This window comes from Triturus cristatus, chromosome 4_2 (genome assembly GCF_964204655.1).
Source record: "Triturus cristatus chromosome 4_2, aTriCri1.1, whole genome shotgun sequence".
NCBI classification, from domain to species: domain Eukaryota; kingdom Metazoa; phylum Chordata; class Amphibia; order Caudata; family Salamandridae; genus Triturus; species Triturus cristatus.
In genome coordinates, this window is record NC_140586.1 from 701,767,269 (window position 1) to 701,785,079 (window position 17,811).

At 47.6% G+C, this 17,811-nt stretch overlaps 1 protein-coding gene across 1 annotated transcript in view; it reads left to right on the forward strand.

Moving 5' to 3' along the window:
* Positions 1–3,355: 3,355 nt before the first annotated feature.
* TTC22 (tetratricopeptide repeat domain 22) overlaps positions 3,356–17,811 on the forward strand; it is a 222,604-nt gene continuing 208,148 nt past the window's right edge. Inside the window, exon 1 of the mRNA XM_085602535.1 lies at positions 3,356–4,094. Coding sequence (XP_085458661.1) covers positions 3,534–4,094 — 561 coding nt within the window. The 5' untranslated portion in view covers positions 3,356–3,533. The remainder of the gene's footprint in view (positions 4,095–17,811) is intronic.

Genomic DNA, 17,811 nt, shown 5'->3' on the forward strand with positions numbered 1-17,811 from the left:
AGTCCAGGATGATTCCCGAGTTGCGTGGTCCATGGGGGTGGCTGGGCTTCCGACGGCGGGGGGCCACCAGGTGTCGTTCCATGCGTCGGGGTTTGGGCCCATGATGAGTACTTCTGTTTTGTTGGTGTTTAGTTGTAGGCAGCTGTTTTTCATCCATTTGGAGACGGCTTTCATGCCTTCTCGAACATTGTGTTTGGCGGTATTGGGTTCGTTGGATAGGGAGAGGATGAGTTGGGTGTCATCTCATCCTCTTCCTTCCTCTTCCGGGCGTCTCCTGTTTTCACTAATAATGGAAATAGCCTCTCTCCCTCGATGGTGTCTACCCTCCAGTTCTTCAACTGTGCGTCCCATCGTGCATCCTTATATGCCTTTATTGCTCTCTTCATCCTTCCCTGACTTCGCTCTCCGCTCTTTGCCTGTGCTGCTCTCATCCATGCATCATGTGCCTCAAACTGTGCCAGTCTAGGCGGAGGTCGCAATGAAGCCATCACTCCCCTCAACTGGTACAGCACCTCCAATCTAAATGAACCATAACATGGGAAAGCCAAATCACCCTCCTTTTTGGTAATCTTATGCCAATTCTGAAAACAAACTATGGTATGGAGTTCTACATTTGTGACCATATAATGTGCTGTGGTATCCTCGAGTGGTTCCTCCTCACCCACTCAAGTCACTACTCCTCTGTCTCCCCTACAAAGGTCTCATAACACCCTAAAACATTGCATGATTAAATCAAGTTCTTTTGCCCACAAAATATTTTCGTTTCAACTTCCTGCTGACAATCCACCAATCCCAGCACAGATTTACACCAACCGACCTATCGCAGTGCGGCACACTTCAACGTCACTTCTTCTCACACAACAGCTCACCCTCCTTCACAATCTCACTTTACACATTCACGCACTTCACTCATTGAATCTAGTAACTGTCTGTCCACCAAACGACTGGACAGTTACATATCTGACTGTCTGTCAACAAAACGACTCGATAGTCTCGGTAAGTGTCTGCCTCACCTCTGGCAACTGTCTGTCCGCGAAACGACCGGACAGCTGCACCTCTGACTGTCTGTCCACAAAACGACCGTACAGTCATATAAATAAAATCGATTGGATCCTATTGCTCAAAACCACTTGCACACCGTGACCCACGACCTGCGTTGGCCACTCAAATCGCTGTGGTCCACCCTTGTGCACTAGCTTCCCACACGATTCTATCAAGCTTGCACACACACGTTCCCTATCTCCAAACGGGTCCTCAATAGCGCTTCACGACTCCCACAATCACTGGTCAGACAATTACATCACTCTGTGTCTTCTACACCTCAAATCTATCCCGGGATCTTAGGCTACTCCTTGAGCCTGACATCAAAATCAAATCGTATCACATGGACCGTGAGCGTGCGGCCCAAAGCCACATTCCCTCGACTCTCATACCAACTCCGCAATACATCACACAATCAAATCATCACTGCAATCTAACACACACATCCCTATTCATACTCACTCCACTGTGCACTGCTGTTCTCGCCGCACCGTCACTCTTCATCGGTCTCTGCCAAAGTCCGTTGTCCTCCACTCTCGGTTAGTCCTTTGGGCTCTCATCCTTTGGGCTCTTCAGGGCTCTATGGCTAAACTTTCCCTAACTTTTCTACCTTCTCCCCTCATTCCAAGAGTTAACCATCCGACAGTGCTATCAACTGAAGGAGCATGGTTCCCTCTCATCAATTTACTCTGGAACCCACAACCTTTTGTACCTGCTTTAGAAGTGTACAGGGGAGAAATAACTCAATTGGTCAGACTCACGGGCTCAAAGAATCAGGACTCCGGAGAATCACAGACTCCATATTTCGAATTTACTGGGTTTATTACAAAATCAAAAATAACTAAACATACAGGCACCTCAAGACAAGGTTGTAGAAGTACATTGGAACTAATACAAAGCCAAACCTATGGGCTATGTTGAGCCTTTGAAGCATGAAAAGAATGACAAATTCCAAAAACAGAACACAGGTAATGAGTGTCCCCACGTCTAGATCAGTCTTCATTGGAGATTCGTAAGTAAAAAGCGTTAGTCTGTCCCTACTCTACCACTACGTAACATCCCTACTTAACATTTTCCCAGGCAAGTAAGGAAAAAGGTGTCAGCGTGTGAAGACTTCCTAAGAAGTGCACTCATGTTGAATGAGTCACGTAGCATAAAGCTACAGAGCTCGTTCTAAGATGCTCCTTCCCTTTCCATTGATCTCCTCTCTTCTCCTAACTCCACCCCAGGGGCACTGTCCCTAATTCAAGAACACCAAATCATAGACACGCCCATTGGGTAACATACGATCAACTCACCCCGCTAGGCGCCTCTTCATAGGTAGTTTTCCATTTAGTTTCGATACTCCCAGCTCCTGGCTCGATGACCTTGATTCCCAGACCTTCTCCAGTGAGAAAGAATCAGCACTCCTTGTACAAAAGTATCCTCTCCTCCCCAACCCTAACTCCTAAAACAAAGGCATCATTCTAACTAACATGGATGAATTTCTCCACCTGCAACAGAAACGTGAGAACAGAACAATTACAGCATGCACATGAAATTCAGCTTTTTACCCCTCTACGACAGCTGTCAGGGAGAATACATTTAAGGTCCACAGATATCAGCCAACATAAGAGTGAGGCACATAGGCCTTATGGAAGTCACGCTTAAATGTATATTCCACTAAGCATTTCTAAATCAACACACTACATGAGCACATCAAATACGTAAAAATTGTGAGCCTCATACACAAATTCTACTCGTTAATATTTTCAGCTAAACATACCTGAGTACAGACGTTAATATGGTGCACGTTTCAATCAATACATTACATTTCGATAAATGAGCTTCATTAGTCAAATATAAACAGACACTAAGATTTACATTATTCAGGACACCACAGCCACGTTACTTTCTTCACATTATACAGAATATTTCTATCATTTCACCTTTTCGTATTATTACATTCTAATGACTAAATATTAATACGAAAAAATAAATGTAGGTGCAAACTACTCGTGATTATGATGCACCTCTACAAATAAAAAGAGCACAATCGTGCTCTATCAAAGTTAAGCATTACATTGTAACTTGCCATTATGTAGATGTCTGTGTAAAATATTGGTCTTCAGACAATCCATTTTAAATAGCCAAACCAATGTCTCTTACACATGCACCGTCACATATGCTTTCCGGAGAGAATGGCATCGCCCTGAATACAGAGAGTAAATGCCGAGGGGACAGTAGGAGGTTGAAAAGAAGCGCAGCTCGGAAGCTGTAGGAGTAAAACCAGGTTGCTCTCCCAGCTCTTCCCCCGCTGGTGACCTCTGAGCACACAGACGGGCAGTGCACGGCACTCTGTGCAGCAGCCGCTCCCTTTCACAACTCCTCCCAGGCGGCTCGTGAATCAGAGGAACCAGAATGACAAGTATCCAGGAAGAGGCCCCGGTGTGAAGGAAAGGCTGCAGCAGGGGCGTGAGAACGAAGGCTTCGAAGAGCCATTCGAAGTCATAATGGAGGAGGCAGCCGATGTAGACATCGAGACCCTGATCGACGGGATGGAGTACATCCCGGGGCACTTCCACCTGGAAATGAACCTAAACTTCGAATCCTGCACCCCGGTGCACTTCCGGCGAAGGGACATCATGCTGAAGCGAGACAGCCTGCAGGTACAGCTGGAGTTTGAAACTGGCCCCCAACAGTACGCCGTCAGGAACCTGCTCGGCATCTTCGCCTTCTACCTCGAGGACTTCGACGAAGCCAAGGAGATCTTCGTCAACATCAGCCAGGAAGACCCGAATAACCTAAACGCCTGGGCCAACCTGGCCTACGTGTACGACCGGCTGAACAAGGAGGAGGAGGGGTCCGGATGCGCGGAGAAGCTGTCCCACCTCATGGGCCTGGAGTCTGAGGGCACGGAGGGGGGCGCGCGGCTCCGCACGGCGCGCTGTCTGGCGGAGCAGGGCTACGCCTACGCCTTCGACGTCGGATTGGTCAGCGAGGAGGAGCGGATGGACAAACTGACCACTGGCATCCACTTGTACGACAAGGCCCTTGCACACGGGCGGCAAGAGGTCAGTGGCATTTCTAGTCATGATGAGTATAACAGTCCAATGATGTTCATTGGTTAATATTTGATTTGCGTCTGCTTCATTAACTGATTAGCCTGGGTAAAAATAATCAATTTATTATGCATTTTTGATTTTTTATTGCTTTATTACCTTATTAGCTGTGATAAAAGTAAAAACGTTTGTTTATGAAATTAGGAGATTCCGAACTTGCAGACAAAATGTACTGCAAAAGAAACAGGTAATTTATGTCAGTGCGGTTTATTTCTCTCCCCCCGTAATTACCGTTACCTGGAGTCCCAGTAATTAGGGGGGGGAGAATGGAAGGAGAATGCACGTTTTGGGGGATAACCACGCAGGAATCGGCGGAGTTGCTGTCATTGTTCCGGAATGTCTTTCCATGGTATTCGACCTAGAGACTTTGCCTGCCTGCAGCAGAATTAATTTCCATGTGAAACACTAGCTAACTGTGGTAACCACATAAAGCAACGCTCAGTGCTTATTCATGCAAGAATTTTTGCAATTCACCCTTAAACGACACTCCCCAGAGGTTAGAAGTCGGTGGTTTAAGGGGGCGGGATCTATTGGCTTTTTTATGCTTACAAAAAGAGTTTTTTGAAACGTTAATGCCGACCTTAAGGGACTCTTCCTGAAATTTTAGGGAGGGGGATATACTGTACTGTGAAGACCAGGCAGAGGCTGACAGCTATAGAGCAACAAGCCTTCTGGCCAGGGTGCCATTTATCTGAAAGACATGTAAATGCGTGCAATAGGTTAATTAGTAAATCTAATGGCTGCCTGGGAAACAGTATATTTAATCGATGGAGCCATTTGAAGCTTCACGTTGATAAAGGTTAATTCTTTTCAGCAGCTATAAACTTTGCACGCGGTCACTCCCATTCTTAATAAAGCAATAAACGATGAAATTGTCGTGGAAGTTATTGGTAGCAGCTTTATTGAAGGTTGCACAATATTTTTTTATTTTTATTTTTTTATTGGAAACATTGGGCATCACAAAATCACATGGCCCATACAAAGGTTGGCCTCCATCTGCACTATTACCTTTTAACATCGTTAATGAAAGAATTATACATGACTTCAGGGACGTCCACAGCGACAGTACAATACAACAACCCTGACACCTTCCACCCCCCCCCCACCCCAATCGGACATTTGAACAGTCTCCAGTCTTGGTGGTTCACATATATACCCCCTGAATTTATTCCAGGCTCCCCAGACTCTTTCCCATTTTTGAGGCCATCCCAGATGCACATATACCGCCCTCTCCGCCACCATAGGTTCATCCATGTCCTTACACCATTCCTGCAGCGTAGGTGAATCGCCCGATCCCCTCCTCCTCGCAATATTCCTTTTAGCAAACATGATTCCCAGTGTTATCCAGTCCTGCGCTGGATGGGTTAGGTAATGTGGTTCCCACATATTTAGCAAGCATCGTTTCGGCTCTGGAATCAGCGATACCTCCACAGTTTGTGACACAGTCCTCATTATCTTGACCCAGTACGCCCTAATCTTCGGACATTCCCATATAGTATGGTAGAAAGTACCCTCTTCCCCACAATCCCGCAGACAGAATTGATGTGCAGCCATCCCTATTTTGAAGAGGGTCACTCTGGCGTAGTATGTGCGGTGAAGTACTTTGAGTTGTATCAACCGCAAGCGCGCGGGTATTGCAACCTCCCGAGGAGACGGTAGTGCCTCCTGCCACTCTGCGTCATGAAATTCTCCCAAATCTGCAGACCATTTCTGTCTAAGTGCCAACGTGGGTCAGGCAAGTTGTTTACCAACTTACGATAGGTGAAGGAGGTGGCCCTTTTTTGCATATATTCTGTCAACAATCTATCCTCTAAGGGAGGAGCCTCTGTCAAGATGGTACCTGCGGGTAAAACCGCCTGCAGTGCATATTTGACCTGCGTGTATCTGTAAATCTCTGACGAGGCAAGTTCGTATTGGACCTGCAGGTGTTTAAACGGGACTACCTCACCTTTCCTCCAGAGATCACCCGCCGTTGATATGCCTATTGCATCCCATTTGTCAAAGTCTTTACTATTCCTTAGTCGCCCAAGCTGCTGAGAGGTCCAGAGTGGTGTCATTTGTGTGATAACCCCCCGCCATCCCAGCCTGGTATGCGCCTCGTACCATATGTGAACTGTGTGCGCTGTTGGCCCAATCAGTAGTCTGGATTTGTTTCTATTATACAGTACCGACATGACCCCTTCCTCTCCTAGGTCTTGCCTATCCGCCTGAAACGCTGGGTCGGTATGAGGAGTGTGCATCCAACTGTTAATTACTTTCAACTGGGCCGCCCAGTAGTATAATTGTATATTAGGGAGGGCTATACCACCGTCATACCAGCTCCTGACCAACTTATCCTGCCCAATGCGTGCTGGTTTATTCCCCCAAATCAGACCAGAAACTTCCGATGCGATTGTTTTAAAATAGCTCAGTGCTACACGAAACGGGGTATTCTCCAAAACATACAAAAAGCATGGGAGCGCCATCATTTTAAAAAGTGCCGCCTTTCCCAGCATTGACAACGGCAGACCGCGCCAGACCAACGTATCGCGCCAAAACCGCTCCAAGGGGGGCCCAAGATTTCTCCGAAAGAATTCGTCGGGTTTGGGTGTAATATGAATGCCTAGATATTTAAAGGTAGCCTCCGTGACCTGCAACGGGCAGTCCCCCGGAAGCGGCGGCGACGGGCCACGCAGTACAAATAGAACCGACTTGGACCGAAGGTTGCACAATATTTAACCTCTCAAATTTATTGTGGTCATAAATCATCCCGCATGATTGATTATCATGACGGCCCGTGTCACTCAGTTGGCATCATAAATCACAGTTCAGGTCATAAATCAACAATAGACAGTAGTACCGCTGGCTTGTCACCAGGTCATAAATTATGCCATAAATCAATCATACAGTATTATTGCTGTCTTGTTTTACATTCATAAATCAAGTCATATATCACTATGACGCTTGTTGTCAGTTGTATTCTCTGAGCTGGAGTTTTTCCCTTTCTGTATGTGTGGGGGGTAATTCCACAATCTTTTTAGGCATAATTCGCTACCTTCACTTACTCAGCGTGCTCCGCCCCCCAGGGGCCTGGGCCGTGAGTGCCGTGTTCTGTCTCCCCCTCACTGACCGCCTTACCCTGCCATGAGGCATCCCATGGTAAGTACCTCGTCTGCCACCCATAATGTTTGGGTGTGAACTTTCAAATCTCCTATTTTGCTAAACCTAAATTGTGTGCAGCACCGCCCTGCATCATTCCTTTATAAATATGCCCCATAGTCTCAAGAAATACATTGGTGTTGGTAAGGTTTTCTCATGCAAGAAACAGAAAGGCTTCCAACCTGCATGTAAAATACGCATGGATTCAGTGAACAAAACATGAACTCGGGTTTGATCACTGAGCTGTTATCCTAAAAGCCTCACTGTTGTGTGTCTGGTGTCCACAAATCGAGCAAACAGATTTAATTTATTACCAACACATAAGTAATGGCAAGTGGCCCTGCAAATATTCCACTAGCCAACGCTTTAGCGGAAAATCATGCTTTTCCATCGATACATTTTTAGTTTTCTTAATTTCTCTGAACTAAATACATCCTTGACTTAATGCAAAACAAAGTGCAATGCAAAAATGTCATGCTTTTCTTTTTAAATAAGGGATGGTATGATATTCAATTCTCACGTTAGTACTGTCCAGTATGAACACATTTCGAGGTCTGATTTCTGTATCCGGGATCAGAGTTCAGGGCGTTTTTCATCGGCAGTCATACCTATTGCAGCTGTCCAAACAAAGGTGCGCACCTCTGCCTACACATGCCAAAGGCTGCAGTAGCTTCCAGAAGAGCTGTATGGCTGTGCACACTAGTGTGTCTAGGCGTCCTAGAAGTAATTTGGCACAAAACGATCACTGTCCTCCAAACCGAGGGGCATATTTGCAGGCCCTGAGTGCCAACAGAGCGCCACTTTTTTTGACGCTCTAGCGGCACTCGATGAAAAACCCATATTTACAAGGCAGCACTGAGCCATTTTGCGTGGCATAGCACAGCCTTGTAAATATAGCCCTCTGTAAAACAGTTTTCTTCAGCAAAGGGGTATGCAATGGGTGTTGATGTGGGCGTTCCCAGCAACACCCATGGCTTTTTGACACCGCTCCAGATTTACAAGGTTCTGTAAATCTGAGGCAATGCCAACAACTAACGCCTTTCAAAGAAGGTGTTAATGTGGCGCAACGAGGAGAAAGACTTTTATTTCTACTCGCTTTTTGCTCTTAGAATGCAGCACACATATAAAGAGCAAAATAACATTAATGATCATCCCTGCAATGCAAGTACCCTTGCACCATGGTGCTAGGGTGCCTGAGTCAGTGCTAGGCAGATTTTTAAGCACAGTCGCAGGGGTGAGCATAGAGATGCACTGTATTGTTAATACGGCGCAACCCCGCGTTTTGAAAATGTTACAGCTCAGCGCAGCAAATTGTTTGCGGCACCACGCTGCTCCACTTTCATGTAAATATGCCCCTGAGTTTTTGAATGCACTACCAGTTTCACTGTTTTTATCCTGGGGCCAATGTATTTCTGCAGCATGGGTTCAACCAAACTCTATTTGGGATCTTGTAATATGAAATCTGCTCAGATTCTCTAGGTAGGAGCTCAATTACGTAGAGCCTTAGAGATCCTTGACGGCCCCACATTGAATATGAGAAGTTTGCATAGGTCAAACTGGGTCACGTTTTCCACTTTCACCTGACTTCACCAATGTAAAGTTTGCATACCCACAGGCCCACACAACTGGGCTGGGCTGCTTCCCAGAGGCTGGGAAATGGCTCCCAGTGAATTCCTGGTGTGGCGGCGATGGGACAGCTGATGGAGCAGAGGAGACTGTGTAAGGGGGCAGCCAGAGCAATGCGGATGGTGTGCAAAGGGGCTACAACCGCAGGGGAGTAATCAGTTTTTTTTTCATCAAGGGGACCCTCACAAAGATCACCTGGATAGCAGTGCCAGTACGTGTGCTGCTCCTTACGACAGTTGGAGCTTTTTTATGCTTATCGAGCAACACTTAAGAAGGATCCGAAGTAGATAACTTCATTTTTGCATCAAGGCGAGCAATATCACCTCACTCCTGAGTGATAGATGAATGTACTCACCACTCTCTCAGTGATTCACATCCTACATTGTCTTCACTGGCTTTGAGTGGAGGAGAGCATCAAGCTCAAGAAACTAACTACAGTCTTTTATGCCATGAAGAGATTTGACCTTTCTAGCTATAAATCAGTCACTGTACACAAGGCACGTAGAAGGACCACTTCCTCTGGAACAAGAAGACTAGTCTCACCAAGAGTGACAATTTCCATGTTTTGAGGCTTCCTAGGATGAATAAAAATGTGCAAATTGATAACTCTGACAATCTACATCTGCATGAAGAGATCAAAGAGGAGGAGTAAATAACAAGAGTTTCCACTGTGGCAGGATTGATGGTTAGGTGGTGCACCACTATATCAGCTGTGGGGATATGTGCTGCCCCTCTAAGCTCAGCTTCATCACCAGTTTTTGTAAGTGCCTACATAAGACTACAATGCTTCAGTGATTTTGACTTCACATCAGATAACACAAAGACATATGATACTACTAGGCTTAATTTTAAGTCATACAGAAGTCAAATTGTTACAGTGGTGCTTTAGCATTGCAGATCTTTTACACTGTGAACGTCCAGTGCAAAAAGCCCAGGATGTCACATGGATTAAATGACCACTTACTTCCAGGGTGTTGCAGGGCTAGTTGCTAAGAAGAGATAGACAATGGACAAGTTCTAAACCTTGGTCACAAATTGCTGTATTTTTGTGTAGGTGGTAGAAAAGAATGAAACCAGTAAAGTCACTATCTATATTCATTAATCACTACACAAAGCAAAGTATGAGATTTCATATCTATGTCAGCCATATCTGAGGCACTCACAAAATGTATTGTGTAACAGAACTGAACACTACCATCTTATACGTCCAGAGTCTAAAATTTCCCTGATTTGCAGAAAGCATATGTCCAAAACGTTTTTGGGAATCGGGCCATTCGCGATCACAAAAAGGTTTTTTGTAATGTACAAAAGCCAAGTTGCTGTTTGGTAACTTGTAATTGAATCGCAGTTTGGCTTTGCGAATATGTATTTCAAAGGAGCACATCGGCGTCCCTTCAAAATACCAATTTGCAGTGGTATGTACTAATGTTTTGCAGTCAAGTTTTATTTGCAAAAAATTCAGAATTTTACTGACACCTCGAAGGAGGTTCTAACTTGTTCACAATGAGAATGGGGTCCTAAGAGACCACTCCCCCTTTCAGAATTTAAAACAATTTACTTTTTTAGAGCAAGCAGTGGCCCATGGACCACGGCCTACTCTAAAAAAATTCAACTTAAATGTTTCATTTTTTTTTTTATAAACACATCCTGTTTTCCTTGAAGGAAAATGAGCTGCATTAAAAAAAATATTACTTTATTTAAAAACAGTCACAAAGTAGGTGCTCTGCTGGCCCCCAGCAGCAGGCCACTATTTTTGAGATGGCAGTAATTCCTAACGGGTTGCAAACTGCAACCAACCTCATTAATATTCATGAGAGAGGTCAATTTGAGACCCCCCTCACCCTTCCCCCCCCAACTAAGGGCCCAATTACAATGCCGTCCGGAAAGGTTCCGAACAGCATCCGATTCAGTCGAATCTGATTTGGATACCTTGTTTCCAACCAACTCGACACATTTCCGGACAACAGATCATGATGTCCTGGAAGCGTTCAAACTGTCCAACTCGGTTCTGAGCGTCATTCAGAGTAACAGTGTCGTTCAGAGCGACTCGTACAGATCTACGAGCCGCGTTTCTGGACGAGCGATTAGGATGTTGGATTACAACAGCCTATCCGAGTTGGTTGTTCCAAAACGGATCGGCTGTCGATATCTGACTTTGGGGGCCCGTAGCAGACCGCCCTTCACCCAGGGTCCTCCAAATCAGGCCTGTGGGGGTACCCATATGTTCCCCCCTTTCCCTGCATGCACAGTGTGGCAGGCACCATGAGCTGCCTGCCACAGGATGCAAGGTTTTCTCCAACCACCCCTTTTCTCAATGTGTTCTCGTTCGGAACACAGGCTCCCATTGAAGACAGTGGGAGCTCGACTTAACGGTGTTCGGACATGCCGTATATTGCCGGTTGGACTCCCCGAACCGGAGTCGTTCGGAAAGCATTCCCAAACCGATTCGGTTGGACTGCTTTCCGAACGACATCGTAATCGAGTCCTAGGAATCACAATTTTTAAATATATTCTTCGGTACATTTGGAATTGCAAATTCCTAGCTGCGCTTCTGTAAGAATCGCAATTGGGAAATCAAAATCCCTAATCTTTGGACATGGGGCGTTACATTTTGAACAAGTGGTTCAGCTTGTGCCTGCCAAAATTTCACATTCTTTTCCAGAGAATTTACATTTTAACATAAGAATCTGCATAGCATGCTCATATTGGAAAGTTTAGGTGTTCTCCTGAATTCGACACTCTAAATCAAGCCACAGAAAGCTACTCTCAAATGCTGTTTTCTTTCACTAAAAAAATAACTTCCTTTATCTAGTAGGATGTTGCAATAGTGATCTTACATTTTCTTTCACCCCAGAGAGACTGCAGGGGTTTTCTGTCACAAGAGCTACTTTTGACCAATGAAAATAATCCTGAACCTTAATATTATTAGTGTTGTAATAGTGACCTCATCAGACCAGATTACATTAGTGGGCACCATATGCAAGATCAATAGCAGTGATCGCCTCAGTACATTAGGCAGGACTGCCAGGATGACCTCAAAAAGGATTTTTCAGTTTGGAATGCCTCTACATAGATAGTACGAAGCAGCCATGGCTGCAGTGCCCATGGGGCCAAGGTAATAACATTAGTAATAAGTCTCCCTAATGCTGCATGATTTCTGACTCCGATATAAGCTTCAAATATATTTTGGAAATTCAGCGATTTTTCTCTGAACATCAGCTTTTGAGTTTTGAAAACATATACATTTTAAATACACACTCTCAATCCTTGTATACATATATTAATTCATCACAGCAAAAGTTTTTAATCTAGTAGGCTGATCTGCACACAGGAGAGCTACTTACAGTTAGCTGCAGAGCTGCCAGTAACTCCTGAACTACTCGTTGGAGAAGACTGAACTATTGCAATTCACTTTGTGAGGGCTTTAAAATGACCTAACTGGTAAGTTGTAGGTTATTCAAATTGCAGCCACTCTGCAACAACAGGGGACCACGTATCTACCCAGTAAAGGTTCTTGGATCAGTTAAATAATTTGATGAAACTGATTGGAAAAAAAATTGCATTTTGAGAAATTATGCGTTTACCCACATTAGCAATTATTTCTGTCAATTAGGTATTAATTTCTTCTCGGTGTATCTCATGTCTGTTCTCTTGGTCATGGGCAGTTGCAGGGTAGTGTGGTGGTCAGCGGGCTAGTGGCTACTGCCGGCGCATGCCGGAAGTTCCCTGCCCCTGCGTTCACGAAGCCCGGCGTGCGCGCGAGAATAAATAAAGATGGGCAGAGCTGCGCAAGCAGACCGCGCCTAACCAGTACACGGTGTGTGCGTGTAAATATTAGCGCGCTAGCAAGGCTTCATTTGCGCGCATCCCGAACCGGTGGGTGCCTCCCCTGTGGATGTAACACTGGCGACAACGCCGGTGCAACGTACGCTCGTCTATTCCCCGCTGAGTGGCGCTGCAGCGCCTCTGTGAACCAGAACGTAGACGGGCACCCCGGGCCACGTTGCATGGTGACCAGGGCCCTCACCAGCTGTAGACTACGCCAAGGAAGGCAGGAGGACACTGCAGTCGTCCCTGCCCCAGAGTCAGCTCTTCAGGGGCGATCAGGGCCCACACCGCCTCGGGTGAGTCAAGCACGCCACGGAAGTAGGCCACATAAGAGCACCCTAACCCAGGCTGACCTGCCCACGTGCTCCAAGGCCGCGCCCACAAGTGGACCACACACAGCCACACGTTTAGACACCACTGCCTAGCACACCAAGGCGCCTCACTAGGGCACAGCACCCTCACTGCGACGCCCAGTGATATCCACCTGCTGCCACCATGGGAGACCAAGATATTGCTGCACAGGCCCCAGTGCCGACGACCACGCACCACCGTCCCACGGTAGTCCTGCCTCTCTTCAGCGAGCCTGCAGACCCTGTCACGGCAGCACCGAGGTGGCAGACATGGCTTGGGCGCCTAGAAAACAATTTCATTGTCACCAGGGAGAAGGACGGGGCAGTGAAACGCTCATTACTGCTCCACTATGCGGGGGAAGAGATCTACCTGCTTTTCAAGCACTTGCCCAACACAGGGCCCCCCGAGGACTATGCAGCGGCGGTCACTGCCCTAAACGAACATTTCGACCCCCAGATGAACCCAGACTTTGAGCATTTCAAGCTGTGACAAGCCAAGCAAAGGGAAGGTGAATCAGTAGATGCTTTTCATGCACGGCTGCGAGAGCTGGCCTGCACTCACCTCGTGGGGGACAGAGCAGCAGAAGAGATCAGGGCCCAACTGATCCTAGGTATACACAGCAAGGTCCTGCGAGGCCTCATACTCAGGCAGCTGAACATACCCATGAACGACATCCTGGTGCTGGCACTCCCATAAGCGGTGCAAGCAGAAGCGATGGACATGGCACTGGTGCGAGGCACTGAGAAAGGCGCCATCGTCAAGACGGAACGGGCCGACGCAGTCAGGACGAGAGACAAAGTCCACAGGCCACGGGATCACCAGCCGCAAACCCCGAAGAATCAATGCGGGTACTGCGGGTATGAAGAACATCCCTCACAGTCATGCCCAGCGCAAGGGAAGACATGCACCAACTGTGGCATTGCAAACCACTTTGCCTCGGTATGCAGAAAAAAACACAGCGCAAGGAGGGGAACAGACCCAAACAGATGAGGAAGATGGTCTGCCAGCTTTCGTGTGTCTCGTTAGCATCACCACCAGGAGGGAAGAGGAAAGAGCAAACAGTCTACCAAGGAAACGACTCGTCGTCGAAGATGAAGAAGAGACATACCTATTCTCGTTCACCCAAGCCCTGAAAAGTCGGAAATGGCCGCAGCCCTGATGCACGATACAGATTGCAGGGTCAGAAGTCAATGTGGTGATTGATACCGGAGCCTCGGTGACAGTAATGGGGATCCAGCAATACAACAAGTTGAGCCCCGACCTGAACCCAGCCGTCAAAGACAAAAATCTTCGCATATGGAGGCAGCTCACCACTACCCCTCTGAGGCAAAATGACCGTGACAATGCGGTCCGACAACACCGAAATCACCATCGACATCCATGTTATCAACCAAGAGGCTGACACACTGCTGAGCAGTCACGCAGCTGAAGACCTGGGACTAGTGACGTTCGTGAGAAGCGTACAAGCTGACAAAACACAAGAACTGCTCAGCCAGTTTGAAGACCTGTTCAAAGGGCTAGGACGAATAAAGAGGGTCCCCATCCGGCTACACATAGACCCAACCGTCCCACCAACGGCGCTAAGACACAGGAGAATCCCCTTTCATCTCCGACCGCTAGTGGAAGAAGAGCTGCAGAAGCTCGAAGATCAAGGGGTCATAGAGAAAGTGTCCGGGCCCACACCATGGGTGTCACCCATGGTGATTGCTGAGAAACCTCGCCAACTGGGGAAGATCAGGCTCTGCATTGATATTCGCCTCCCCAACAAGGCCATTCGACACGAACGCCACATAACACCGACCATGGACGACATTGTGGCCGATTTGAACGGATCCAGATGGTTTTCAAAGCTGGACCTGAATGCAGGTTATCATCAGCTAGCTCTTGCCAAAGACAGTTGCTACATAACCACATTCAGCACACACCTTGGACTCCAAAGATATAAAGGGCTGAATTTCGGCATATCCTCTGCCGGGGAAATATTCCAAAACGCAGATCCTAGTTGGGCTACCGGGCGTATTGAACGTGAGTGATGATATCCTCATCCACTCGCAAACGGCTGAAGAACACTACCGGCACGTGAGAGCCACGTTGAAAGGACTCCTAGACCACGGGGTCACCCTACACAAAGAGAAGTGCCTGCTGTTCCAACAGAAGATAGAGTTCTTCGGCTACACGTTCACACAAGAAGGCATACAGGTAGACCCTCGGAAATCCCAGGCCATCAAGATTGCATCTGCCCCTCTTACCGTGGCCGAAGTCCACAGTTTCTTGGGGATGGCTACGTACTGTGGACGCTTCATTCCAGATCTAGCCACCATCGCAGAGCCCCTCCGAAACCTCACGCGAGCTGATGCCATGTGGCAGCGGGGTCCTGCAGAAGAGACTGTGTTTTAAGCCATCAAGAATGCTCTCCTCGACCACACCACGCTGGTGTACTTTAACCCTGCTAAAAAAAGCCCAGAAAAAGAAAGCCTGATACACATGTGAAGAATCAGAAATGATTTGAGCATCACCCAAGAAGGCATCCTCCTCTGAGGACCACGCACCGTCATCCCGGCATCCCTTCAACTACGGGCAACACAGCTTGCCCATGAAGGGCACCAAAGAGTGGAAAAGATGAAGGCCCGCATGCGAGAGAAGGTCTGGTTCCCAGGGATGGATGCCTGTGTAGAAGATACGATCCGGAAGTCTACATCCTGTCAAGTGACGAGTGGGCCCGAGAGGCCTGCACCTATTCACAAGTAGGAACACGGGCAAAGCCCCTGGGAGAAAGTGAGCATGGATTTTGGAAGCTTCCCTGATGGCCGAGTCACGCTGGCTCTCATCGACAGCTATTCGAAATATCCTGTGGTGGAAGTCGTGAACTCAACAGCTTTCCTGCATGTTGGTCCCGCTCTAGAAAAGATGTTCGCCATGTTCGGATGTCCAGATGAGCTCCGCAGCGACAACAGACCCCCGTTCCAGGGGCACGAGTTCCGCGAGTTCCTACACCACCATGGCATCCTGCACAGACGTATCACCCCACAATGGCCCCTGGCCAATGGGGAGATTGAACGCTTTATGAGGACAATCAACAAGACTCTTCGCATCGCAGTAGCCGAGCAAAGTGACCCAGAACAGCAACTGCAGAGATTCCTGCGGGAGTACCGGAGCACCCCTCACTGCTCAACTCACAAAACACCCGGGGCACTAATGTTCAACGGCACCTGCCGAGATGGACTCCCAATTGCACCGGGGTGGTCCCCCCCATTTGACGAAGAAGGCGCCCACAGGCAGAGAGAGAAGCACAACAGCACCGCCAGCCAGGCCCGAAAAGCGGTGTCCCGTCAGCTACAGCAAGGAGACACGGTCATCATGAGAGACAGGAGGCCCGGAGGGAAATTCCGGACTTGGTATTAGCACGGTCACTGGACAGTGATCGACATGAAGGGGACCATGGTGACAGTTGAGAAAGGAGGAGAAACCGTGACCCGCAAAATATCTTGGTTCAAACAAGTAGACAACCCCACCCCTCGGACTGACATCGCAGGCAACCCTGAAGAACACAGCGCCAGCCAGGAAGAACCCAGAGAGGCAGAAGACCACCATCCAGGACCGGCTCCCTCGCCGGCAGGTCCAGAGGCAATCCTGGAAGCCCCTGCACCACCGTTGGCACCGTGCACCCCTGGTCTTGCATCCAGCCCCCGCCGGTGCCCCTCCAGGTATGCCCTGAGATAGAACTCTTGGCCGGGCACTTGCCTGAGAGACTTTGCTTGTCAAGTAAGTGAACTGTGAGACTCACGAGATCCAGTCAAGGACTGAGTTGAGATGGGATGTGGTGGTCTGCGGGCTAGTGGTTACTGCCGGCGCACTCCAGAAGTTCCCTGCCCCTGCATTCACGCCGCCCGGCGTGAGCGCGAGAATAAATAAAGATGGGCGGAGCTGCGCAGGCAGTCCGCGCCTAACCAGTACACGGTGTGTGCGTGTAATTATTAGCGCGCTTGCAAAGCCTCAATTGCGCGCATCCCGGACCGGTGGCTGGTTCCCGCCCCCCCCTGTGGATGTAACAGGTAGAAACTGTGGTGAGAACCGTTCAGGAACCTGGGTACTATAACACTCCACTTTGTACACTTTGCCTTCTAAAGAGAGCGAGTGGAGAAGTAAATGGTAACTTGAGGTGGCAGAAGTGGACTGGAAACTCAGATAATGTGTTATGAAAGTAATGACTCTCAATAAACTCAGTGGCCAAGATTTTTCAAGATTAGTGCAACGCAACTCTGTTTGTAAACCTGCAGAGTTTATGGCAAATAAATTGTGCAGTGCATGTTTTACTACACTTTGCACCGATTATGACATCAGTCACACTTAACTCAAAAACCCCTTATTTGCATTATGCTAAACAGGATTTAGTATTTTACCACAGAGTAAGCACCTGTGAGCAGTTTTTTGTGTGTCAGTTTTGTACTTAATATACACTCTCGTACAATCCCCTCTGGACCCACATCCTCCCTTGGCTAAATCAACAACGTAAATCCCCAAATAATCTGATACTGCAAGGCACACACCGTGAGTTAAAGACCGCATTAAAACGAAGGAGATGGGAGAAGAAAAGAGCAAAGGATAATGATCTTTGGGCGAAACTTATGTATGATGCAAACCAGAAAAATAGTCCCAAATCTTGGCAATCAGTAAATAAATTGCAGCATCCATACCATCATGGCATCAACTCCAGCATCACCGAAGC